This window comes from Vulpes vulpes, chromosome 8, assembly GCF_048418805.1.
Source record: "Vulpes vulpes isolate BD-2025 chromosome 8, VulVul3, whole genome shotgun sequence".
Taxonomy (NCBI): domain Eukaryota; kingdom Metazoa; phylum Chordata; class Mammalia; order Carnivora; family Canidae; genus Vulpes; species Vulpes vulpes.
The window spans coordinates 28,094,237-28,106,457 of NC_132787.1; the positions used below are offsets into that span (position 1 = coordinate 28,094,237).

Genomic DNA, 12,221 nt, shown 5'->3' on the forward strand with positions numbered 1-12,221 from the left:
GGGAATAATAGCTTGTTTGTCTTATGACATCTACAACTTTGGGCAGATCGACATTCATTTTTGCTGAATCATTTTATTAACTTTAAATGATCTAGCCTGTGTTACATTCTATAGTTTTAAACTGAGAAATAAGTAGATGCAATTGAAGAATTCCACTTGAGGTCAGTGATGTATTCAATTTCTGAAGAAAAGGTGATCCATGTGACATCAAGAAGTTCAGCTTGGTTCATCCAGCTTTATTTTTACTCTTGCAATACATTAGGATTTGAAAGAATTAAGTTACTTTACATAAGAAAAAGGAGAGTAAATACAAGGAATTACAATCTCAGAGTAACAATGATAAAGACTCTTCTAGGAAATAGAGATTTAGAAAGGGTTCGGAGGTGGCCACTTGCCTTCGAAGAAAAGCCCTATTACCAGAATCAAAATAATTGGGTAGCATGACTTGTAACAGAGTAATCCTGAAGTATCAGGTTGCAAATTAATCTAATGCAGAGGTGCTTCCATACTTAGTTTCTACATCTCAAATCATAGTTGGCTGGGGTACTGAGCCTATTGATGGGACCTCGGGAACTGGGGGGCAGACAGGGATAGTTTTTCTGTTAGGTTTAAATTGCAGTCCTGCCTGAATAACAACTACGACAACATAGTTCTAGTCCCTTTTATAGTTCTCTGGTTTTTTATCCTTTTTAAAATACAGATTTATCTGCTATAATTCCTACCAATTAGTTTAATGAAATCCTGGGTGGCAGTGACCACATTTTAAAAAGATTATAAGGTATCTTAGGAATTATTTCAATTCAGGGTGATTGTAATTAAGTACAGCTTTTACCTGTGATGGTAATAATTTGGGTGGACTATCGACACTATTTTCATTGAAAATGTGTATAAATGTAATTATATTTCCATATTAACATTTGGCATTTATAAAGGAAAAGAAGTACATTCAAAATTTGCATGTTTGGTCATCTTTGACTACTGATATTATGGTTTATTCAAAAGTCTTTTAGAAATTAAATGCATATTTGTAATGTATTTATAATCTTCAGAACCCCTTTAAGCATTTGCAACTTTGTAAATTTTGTGTTAATAGGCAACAATTGAATTTTTTTGAATAAGTTAGCTTTTCTGTTATCTTACAGAGAAAAGAACACACAAAAGACACACAAAGGGACACCACAATTAACATCTGGATTGTCAAAATCCTAATTCATATCAAAAAAGACATTATATTCTATGTAAATTACTTGGCTTACCACTTTTGAAAATAATTCTTTTTAAGAAAAAGGAATGGCTTTGTATAGTTCTGTTGACTTTAAAATTTATAGTCTAAAATGAAGGCTGGTAAAGTCTGGTGTCATGTTACCAGAGAATGTTTGAGATAAATAATTGAAGTCAAATCACTTTCTAATCTATACTGACCTTGACCTTTTCCTGTGGATAGACATCTATAAATGATCATTTGCATATCCAGGCCCTCCTGCAGCCAAATATTGTCCATCACTTGAATAATCTGCAGAACAAGCATATCCTGACGAAGATCATCTCCAGCCTGTTAAACATAAAATCATAGACTCTGGATTTCTCCTTGAATTCCATTAAAAGCCTTCAAATATGGATATGTCATTTCTTTCCTCGAATAAATTTCCAGCTTGACTTAAGGTGATTTCAATTATTTTATTAGTACTAAGAACACCTTGTGTTTCTAAGAGAAGATCAAAGAAGTAAGAACTTTTCTTTAAATGATTACAGAAGCTTCAGCCATTAAATTAGAAGTTGCTTGGAATGCTGTTCGCTGATAATAATCTTTTAATTTACCATTGTGCAATGTCTCAGATTCAAAGTCTAGTGAAGAGAGGCTCCATGAATGTTTATTCAAATTTCAAACTCAGCAAAGAGAGATTTCTTTCTAACTGAAACATTATTTGGTATGCCATAAATGTATATACTGATATACAGTTAGAATACCAAGAGCTTCTTCACTAGGAGTATAAATAGCACACATAAGATTCATCAGACTTTAAATCATTGACTTCTCATATTATGAAGGTGGTTAAAAAGTTTTCAGAGTACACAGCCTTTGATAATAAGAAATGGTTAAGAGATAATTTTCTAGCATAGGTGAAAGAAGTGGCATATGTCCAAAGGTGAAGGATAGTTTTCTGCTTTTAAACTAAGAGGTTTGGTTTTGAAAATGCTTTCTAAATTATATGCAGAGAAATACTGCAAGATGAAATTTTGTGGTATTTTTTTTCTTCACCCAAAATCCAGTGTTTCGTGACCATTCATGCTTCAGGTTACACAGGTCAAAGCCAAAGTATGGGTGTGTTAAAAATTATACTCAAAAATAGTCCAAATTCACCAAATAATTCCCTCTGAGACCTGGTTGTCTAGTTTGGCTGAATGATTGATTAGATTAACTGAGTGAGTCCAAATTTTTCCTTTCTACTCATAGCTTCTTCTTTGGCCCCTCTTTCCTACTTGTCTATACCTCTATCACTACCACTTACTCTACTTTCCTATGGAATTCATGATAAAGACTGGCCTATATTTATTTGAAAAGAAAATAACCCAAATTACTAAAATAAGCTAGTGCCTGAAGATAAGAATTTTATGTTGCATTAACATATCATTTGAATTTCAGCTAATATTGATTCTAATTTAGTACCTAAACCAAAAGAAAACTCTCCCATTGGGGGTTCATCATACATTCCATTTTCTTTGCTACTCAAAAGTGTATAATTTAATTTATTGAAACAAATCTTCTTAAGTTTTCCATTGAAGGTTCACTAGCTTGAGCCAGTAATGATCAATTTATTGTCAATCATTGCTTGACATGTACTATAATTCTGTAAAAATGCAGAATCAAAAATAACTGGAATCCTCTTTGTTGCCAGGGGAAAACAACTAAAATAATTTCTTTTTGTGAGAAATCAATAATTCTACCTGTGAAATCAATTTGATGTTTTAGGAGGGCTACTGTACCTTAAAAATGATGCTGATGTTTTTGCCCATTGGGTTAGCGTTGATGAAAGTAATCTTCAGTGGCAAAGCATGAGATGTGAAATATGAACATGCCTACGAAAAGAGAAGAGAAAAATGGTGAGCAAAATAAAGCAAAAAGAACACTTACCCTGAAATCATGGGCCTCTTGCATAATTTGTTATATGAGTAAATGTAACACATATAAATAATTTTTACACTTTGGAACAAAGAGATTATATTTATTAAAAACAAAAATAAGCCAACTCTAGTTTATTAGCCAAAGACTTTTACTTAGAAACTTAAAATCCAGCTTCTTGGCAGGTTGTAAACCTTCAACTACATTTTTTTCTCACTGAACAGTGGTGATATGTTGGGAATTTAGATAAACAAAGTAGTATGTAAATATTGTGTTTATGCTAGTTGGTTAATATCTGAAAGATAAAATTGCTATTCAAAAATCTATTTTCTTTTAATTATTTTTCCCCTGCAGCATACTTTAAGGAAACATAGAGTTAAGAAATACCTAAATTTAAATTAGAACTCTGTAACTTATTAGCTGCAAGGTCTCGGGCAAGTTACTTAAATGGGGATAACAGTCCCTATCTCAAACATATTTGTAATAGATATATGGGCTAATAGATATAAAAGACCTTCTACAGTGCAGTGCCTGGCATTAATTAGGTACTTCAAATAAAATAATGCATTATTTTTCTCTTTTTGTTAACATTTTTTTATCTTTACAAATAATAGTACAACATATGTTTCCTCCTTTCTTTTCTTTCAGTTACACTTTGCATTTCCATTTCAGCTTTATAATATTGACAACTTTCCATTACACTTTCATTGTTGGTTATTTTCCTTTTATGTTCTAACAGTTGTCTGAATGCTAAAAGGTTGTATGTCTTTAGGCTATTAGAGACTTCATGTTGACAGTGAAGAGTTAAATCAATACTAAATAAAGGAAAAGAACTTGATGGTTTCAATTTATCAACTTAGTAAAATATGACATCAATAGATGTTGAAGGATCAGTTTAAATATCATTGTTCCTGAGAAGTCTGAAATCAGTAGACTTAGAGAGGAAAGGATATGTTGTTTAACTTAACCTATCAACAGAAAACTAACCTAATCCTTAAGCAAACAGAAACCCTTGCTTACTGAATCAATTGGAGGTTTATAGTAAATGGGTGAGACTGCTTGTTAAGTAATGAATTCTTGCTTCAAGAATCAATCAGGGAACATATGACCTGTCATGGTATCAAATTAGGAAGTCCTGTATTAGGTTAGAAATGAGTCTAGATCAGTGGTTTTCAAACTATGCTCAACCTATTCTTGGAGGTCTCTTTGAAGCATCTCAAGTTCAGGGAAGAGGAAAAGGGCAAAGGGTGGCTGAAGATAAGACTTAGCCCTTCTTAATTATGTCACTCAGAGCTATTTTGTTTTCATTGTTTTATATTTTGGTTTTCACATGCAGTATACTTTTTGAGAGTCATGTCAAAAATATTTTGTATTTGACAGTTAGTATGCACAAACCACTATCCATATGATATCAGAGACACCGTATCTATTCTCCAAGAGCCTACAGAAAGTTGGTATGAACACATACACATACGCATTAGGTTGAAAATAATTGACAAGGCCATTTATCACGGTTGAATGAAGAAGCACTTAAAGAAGAGAAGTCCTTCAGAGATGGGCTGGATTTGAAGATTGTGACAGAGATTAGCTAACAGCTTTTAAAATAAAAGGGGGGTTCTAGGTAGGGAAAGGCAAACAATGAGAACTTATATTAGATGTGAAAAGTACATTGCAAGGGCCACAACCAAGAGAAGGGAAAGGATGAGTAGGAATCTTGGAAGATAATTTTATGTAAATAATGAGATAAAAGAGCTGGAATAGAAATAAGAAAATAAGAAGAGCTGGAATAGAGAAAGGAAGATATGATTCCTGTTCTTGAGAAGCACACACTAATGATATAGACTTAAAATAGTTTCTAAAAAAAAAAAGGAAAGAAATCTATTAGTAAATGAAGTGTGTGGTCCTTACTTTCCCAGGAGTGGAAAAGGATTACATTAACTTAAAACCACTCTCCCAAATGCTGGATCCATTCCCTAGTGACCCAAAGAAAAATAGGAAATGATCCACTGTAATTAGTGGTTCCAAGGAGAGACAAGGGTGAAAATTCTTTGAAAGAAGGCTTAATACAAAGCTAAGACCTTTGTCCTCCATCTTGGAGAGCCACACTTTAAAAAATAGATTGAGCCAGGCTTGAGTGCTTCTCCCCAGTGTAGTTTACTGATGACTACAGTCAACATTAAAATAGAAATGTTGACTGTACGCTTTCCTGTACTCACTACATTCATAGGGCTTCTATCCCATGTGAACTCTCTGATGCATAATAAACTGGGAACTATCACTAATGGCTTTCCCACAATCGTTTCATTTATAAACTTTCTCCCCAGATGGGTTCTCTGACATCATAAAATTCATGCTATCACCAAAGAACCTTCCCATACTTATTACATTCATAGGATTTTTCACCAATATGAGTTCTCTGTTATATAACAAGATGTGAGTCTCCATTCCGTATTCTTCTGGAGCTTTTTGTTTGTGTGAAGTCGGATGACATAAAATAAGACATTTACTCTCACTGAATATCTTGCCACACTGCTTTCCAAATGCTTTTCTGTGGTAGGAATTTGCTCATAGCCAACAAGCTGAGAGTTCTTTTTGTTTTTGTTTTTTAAAAGAAGATTTGTTCATTTGAGAGAAACAGAGATAGCAAGAGAGATCACGAGTAGGGAGGAGAGGAGCAGGTTCCCACTGAGAAGGAAGTCTAACATGGGGCTAGATCCCAGGACCTTGAGATCATGACCCCAGCAGAAGGCAGACGCTTAACTGACTGAACCACCCAGGTGCCCCAAATTGAGAGTTCTGATTGAAGTCTTTTCCATACTGCCCACATTTATTGTACTCATTCCCCAGTGTGGAGGCTCTAACATCAAATAAGACATTTATTCTGACAGGCCTTACTATGCTCATTATAGTTGCAGGGCTTCTCTGCAGTATGGATTCTCTGATGACCAAAATGCTTTTTATTGGAACAGAGAGCTTGCTCACACTCATTCAACTGTAATGTTTCTCACTAGTGTGACATACTTGGTGTTAGAAAAGGACTTTACTCTAAATGCAGGCCTCCTACACTTATGAAATTTAGGTCTCCCCAGGATGAGTTATTTGAAGGTCAATGAGTAGGGAACTCTGAGTGAAGGTTTTTACGCATAAAGCACATTTATAAGGTTTTTCCTAATTATGGAATCTCTGATATTGAATAAGTGGGAGTAGTGATGACAGCTCTTCCCATGCTTGCTGCATTCATAGGGCTTCCCTCCTTAGTAGATTCTCAAATGAACCATTAGCTGAGAGGTCTCTCTAAATGTCTTATCATACTCATTACACTCTTAGAGGTTCTTTTCCACTATGGATCCTCTGATGCAGGCTCTGATTAAAAATTTGCCACATTTACCACATCTTCAGATGTGATGTGTTTTCCTTCAGACCTCCTTGTTTGTTTGGCAGGACTGTAGGATGGACTAAAATGTTCCCCAAGGGAGAGTGTCACCTGGCTGCATCTGCCCTGTTTAGTGCTCTATGCACAGGTGCCCAGCATTGTGCCAGGCACAGCTGACCAGAGCAAATGAAGCAAGGGGCAGCTTACTTGGCATACTTTCCAGACTCAGGGAAAGTACTACTGTCTGCAGGTAGGTATAGGAAAGGAGTGTGGTCCCAGCTAGAGTGCTAGGGGTGGTAACTCCTGGGCTGATGACCCTTAGCCTGACAATCTCACATCGGCACCCACAGCAGTCACCATTTAGAACTGATATCCCATATCACCAAGGCCCACACACAAAAAAAGACTGGGGATGCCTGGGTGTTTCAGCAGTTGAGTGTCTGCCTTTGGCTCAGGGCATGATTCCGGGGTCCGGGATCGAGTATTGGGCTCTCTGCATGGAGCCTGCTTCTCCCTCTGCCTGTGTCTCTGGCTTTCTCTCTGTGTCTATCATGAATAAATAAATAATTAAAAATTTAAAAACAAACAAACAGAAAACCAAGACTCATATGGAAATTTAACTAAGAAAATTGTTCTACTCCTTAAACAACAATAAACCAAGAAAGCAGAAACAAAAAATCAACATCTGGATTCAATGATTCATACTGTTCTTTCTACTTTCAGATACCGTGTCTTGAAATGCTGCATTTCCCTGTATTTTCAGCATTAACCAGTGGATATCGCTAATGATTAAGAAGTTACAAATTTTTAAAAAGTAGCAATGATTCAGATTTTCACCCAAATAGACATAACTCAGTTTATGGAATTTGATGCCTTATTTTGTTATTTTAAAAAATATGCTATGTATCATATTAGGAAGGTTTCTAAGGCTCCTGTGAAACAGCAAAGTTGTAAAGGTAACAGTGCCAACTTTTTAACAGAAGTTTTAAATTTCATACTAATAATGGTCTGATTTTTCTCCTAATCATTGGATTTGTTTTCTTGATTGTATTATGACTTCAGTTAAGTAACATTTATTGTTCATGCATGATAATTTAACCTCTTTTCTTCTAAGTCTCACTTATTGATCCTACCTCTATTAGTGCTTTCTACTCAGGCTTTTGAGAAGGAGGCTAATCAAGTTAATGGAGATAAAAGGAGAAAGAATAATTCTAAGTTAGAGAAGTGTGACTTGTAGAGGCATAAAAGAGAAAGAAATTGTTTCTGATGGCAGGAAGGTCACTCCAGGCATAAGTAAAATCACAAAATATATGGTATACTGACACATGAGTTTCAGTGAATTTTAAATTAAATAAAACTGAGGCGTTGTAGCTAATAATACCCTAGTGTACTAGGCATGGGTATGCACATAATCTAAATAGCATGAAATTAAAGCCAAGCCTGCATAAGGTCACCAAATCAACCATTTTGAATAAATTGAGAAATCAATTTAGTGAGAAATATCGTTTTTAATTTATTTTTACTGAACTGATAGTTTAATTCTAAATCAACAAATCATGTGATGAGGCCAATGCAATCTCAGCCTTACACAGTGCATCAAATGTGGCACATAGTTTGGATTGAATTCAATTACTTTTTTTTTAAATACTTGCAATGACAATTCACAAATCGTTTTTGCCATTTCAAAAACATACAGTGAACTAAACAATACGAAACAAAAATACTCAATTTATCTACTGAATAAACTGACTTACATCACGATCAATACCCTTTATACACAGGGCAGGGTTCAGAGGAAGGTGACAAGTCTTTACACACTGAAAGAATTCTTCTAGTCTGCCAATCTCTTTCTTCAGTACCTCCTGTGTAAAAATCATTTGAAAAGCATTTTAGAAACTGTAAAGAACTTGCTTTTCTTTCAAGTTATAATTTTCTTCTATTGATTAAATAAACTCTTTAATTCAGGGGTTGCACACTTGGATACTTTGGGATCAGGTAGGTGTTGTAGACACATATAAGGAGGCAGCAGGCTAAAGACAATATGGAGTGTTGAGGGAAATGGGGAACTAATGAGTTCATGCCTTTTCTACAGGATTTTAATTTCAATTAAAATCAAAACCAAAACAAAGAACTATTTTATTTTTTAAAGATTTCTTTGTTTATTCATGAGAGACAGAGAAATAGGCAGAGTTCCAAGAAGCAGGCTCCGCACAGGGAGCCCGATGCGGGACTCAATCTTGGATCCCAGGATCACGCCCTGAGCCAAAGGCAGATGCTCAACTGCTGAGCCACCCAAGCATCCTAACAAGGAACTATTCTGTTCAAACAAACACAATGGGTTGGATTTGACCTGTGGCCCACCATCTTGCAATACCTGCTTTAAGTAATTATTAACACGATCCATTTCTGAAAATTTCCTGGAATTTTAATTTGTAACTCTCAAGATTCATATTTAATAGTGATTTACATTTTAGAAAAAAAATTCACATGGATTAAGGGCAATAATGGCAAAAAATGATAATTGCAGACAATTGATAATAGTAATAGTAACATGTTTGAACAAATGGTTCACTAAATGCCAATGAGTATATTTCTGATACAAAAGGGGGAGGAGCAATAATCCAAAGTATAAAAATACTCCTTTTATCCCATTTTCAAAAACTCTTTAAGTCCAATTCTAAAAATGAAGGTATCAGATTACTAATGTTTAATTAACTCCCAAGAGTTTCTTGGCTTTTACTCCTGGGTCATTTTGGCAAATAATAGAAAATGCTGCTCACAGAATCCAGAAGAGCGAGGTGGAAAAATGAGGCAGATTCCACCATGGCACTCTTTCTGTATGTCCTCCTTTGTCCTATCTACACCTGGATTTCCCTAAGGAATATCATGGAGGGGAATCTCTACTTTCTTTAACTAAAATATCTTCTTTACAGAGTTAGGTTTAATTAGTACTTTTAAAAATTTTAATTTAATTTAATTTAATTTTATTTTATTTTCAATGAGATGATATGCTTTAATAGTAAACAGCAGAGAAAAACAATCTGTAAGGAAATAACCTCTAGGAATCTGAGGAAAACTAATAGAGGAGACAATTTTGATATATTAAAAGTCTAGCCTTTATCAGAATAAGCAGACATAAATTTATAAGTAGGTTTGCAGAATTATGAATTATCTATTAAAGAGGTTTTTCACAGCTTTTATTTAAATTCCAGTTAATTAACATACATTGTAATATCAGTTTCAGTTGCACAATATAGTGATTCGACATTTCCATACAATACTAATTAGTACTTTTTAAAAAAGAAATAAAAAATAGCTAACAATAACTTGAATTGTGCGAAATTATAAATGCTTCTTCCATCTCTTTATTTTTATTTTATTATTTTTATGTTAAGAAGTGTTATCACAAAATCAGTCTAGGTGAGCAAAGTAATTTGAGAGAATAATGTCAATATCACTTTGGAATTTAATGCAAATGGCCAAAAAAGGCATCAGATTTATTTAACTGTAGTATGCATCTCAAATATGTGTGGAATCTTAAAATGTAAGAAACAAAGACTACTCTCATACACTAATTTTGTAAATTTTATTTTATTTTTTAAAAAATTTTATTTATTTATTCATGAGAGACACGAAGAGAGAGAGAGAGAGAGAGGCAGAGACACAGGCAGAGACACAAGCAGGCTCCATGCAGGGAGTCTGATGTGGGACTCGATCCTGGAACTCCAGGAACCACTCCCTGAGCCAAAGGCAGATGCTCAACTGCTGAGCCACCCAGGCGTCCCAAATTTTATAAATTTTAAACCAGTTTATTTTACTTACTTTCAACTTTTTGCCTATCACCAGAAAATAATTAGTAAGTCTGCAGTAATATGAAGAAATTATAGAATTTTTTTTGCATTGCTCATCATGTTCTTTATCTTAAAGTTTTTCTGTCAATTTAGAGTTTATATATGTTTCCCATTTAAGAATAAATCCCATGGTTATGCCTTTTATTTATTTTTTTATTCCTATAGAGGTGAAGTGCCAGAGCTTCTGGCATTTCCAAATCAAATGAGTGACTTCCAGCAAGAAAAGTATTGGGGTGGGAAAGAATTCTGGAACATTTTGCCTGTCAATGTTTTTATATTATTGTTGAAAATTCTTTTTGATTTTAGAGAGTGCACGGAGAGAAGCTGTGTGTGCCCTTTGAGGACAAAATTCAAATTTCAGTCATTTTTCTATCCATAACTCCTGTTCTGTAAGTACTTAATGACTGAACAACGTCATTAATACAATGGGTGGATAACCACTGTCACCCTGCATCCAGAATGTTGAACATAAGAGAACCTACTCAATGCTCTATGTCAGTGAGGGCAATTAGTGATGCCTATAATTAAAAAGAGTAAAAATACTTTAATCAGATCAAGAACAAGAAGAGCCAAGTCCATTATTATAATCAGTGATGAAAAAGGCACAATATTTTGACTATTATTCATGGAACTTAGTATAAAAGTTTTACTATCCATACCACGATTGATTTAATTCATTTTGTTTGTTATGCCAAAAAAGTGTTTAAAATATGATTTTGAGGGGCGCCTAGGTGGCTCAGTGGTTGAGCATCTGCCTTTGGCTCAGGGTGTGGTCCTGTGGTCCTGGGATTGAATTCTGCATCAGGTTTCTCATGGGAAGCCTGCTTCTCCCTCTGCCTATGTCTCTGCCTCTCTCTCTGTGTCTCTCATGAATAAATAAATGCAATTTTTAAAAAATAAATAAATAAAATGTGATTTTGATTAGTGCAGTGTTAGAAAAATCTAGACCTAGATTTTATACCCTGGACAAAGGTGCCCTAAAAAGTCCCCTTTGGACTTCTACTATCCTGAATTGTGCTGCCATTTTGAGGAAATTACTTCATCCAGTTAAGCATCCAAGTCTTGGTATTGGCTCAGGTTATGATTTCAGGGTTGTGAGAGTGAGCCCTGCACTGGGCTCTGCACTCAGTGCAGACTCTGCTGGAGATTCTCTCTCTCTCCCCCTCTCATTCCTCTCATCATTCACTCATGCTTTCTCTCTCTCTCAAATAAATAAAACCTTTAAAAAAACATGTTCTCTTAGTAGACATTATCATTAACTTTGAGACTGTAAATTGAAAAAAATCTTGATTAAAGTAATAATTTGGGTGTCTTATACTAAGTATAGGCAAGGAATTTGCTTTCTAAACTATGAAATTAAAACTTAATTGAACAAAAGATTAAAGAAAACACTACAGGAAGATTAATTTTTCAACAAACCTGTCTTTGAGGGTCACTGGCAGACTTGACTTTTTCCCCGATGTCTCCCAGAATTTTAATAAGTTTCTTCTCCTTGGAAAACTCATCACTCAAGGCTTTTCCTGAACAGAATTGAAGAGCTGCCAACAGCTTCTGATACCAGCTTTTAAAGTAAGTTTCATTCTGTGCATCCTTTAGCAGCCTGAAGGGAAGAGAGAACAAGAATTCTTGTATCTATAGCTGATTTTTTAACCACCTCCAGCAGGAACAATCAGTGCATTTCAGACTAATCTGTATTTGGTGGCTTTGGGCAGTTTAACAGCCTTGAATCAGGGAAAATGTTGTTTGTTCGTTGGCAGTCATCAAATTCCATCTGATAGCTAATGAGATTCCTAGAGTGAAGAATCAATAAGAGACCTGCCTTTTCTCATTTCAATTCACAATGCACTTTTTCTTTTTTCAGGCTTCTTAATTCTGT

The 12,221-nt window shown here is 34.7% G+C and overlaps 1 protein-coding gene across 5 annotated transcripts in view; it reads right to left on the reverse strand.

Moving 5' to 3' along the window:
- Positions 1 to 12,221, reverse strand: part of PIK3C2G (phosphatidylinositol-4-phosphate 3-kinase catalytic subunit type 2 gamma) — a 364,684-nt gene that overhangs the window by 118,394 nt on the left and 234,069 nt on the right. For all 5 annotated transcript variants that reach the window (XM_072765938.1, XM_072765941.1, XM_072765940.1 and 2 more), the window contains 4 exons: positions 11,765 to 11,945; positions 8,249 to 8,356; positions 2,986 to 3,078; positions 1,423 to 1,552 (listed from right to left, as the gene is read on the reverse strand). In XM_072765938.1, the coding sequence (XP_072622039.1) occupies positions 1,423 to 1,552; positions 2,986 to 3,078; positions 8,249 to 8,356; positions 11,765 to 11,945 (512 nt within the window). The remainder of the gene's footprint in view (positions 1 to 1,422; positions 1,553 to 2,985; positions 3,079 to 8,248; positions 8,357 to 11,764; positions 11,946 to 12,221) is intronic.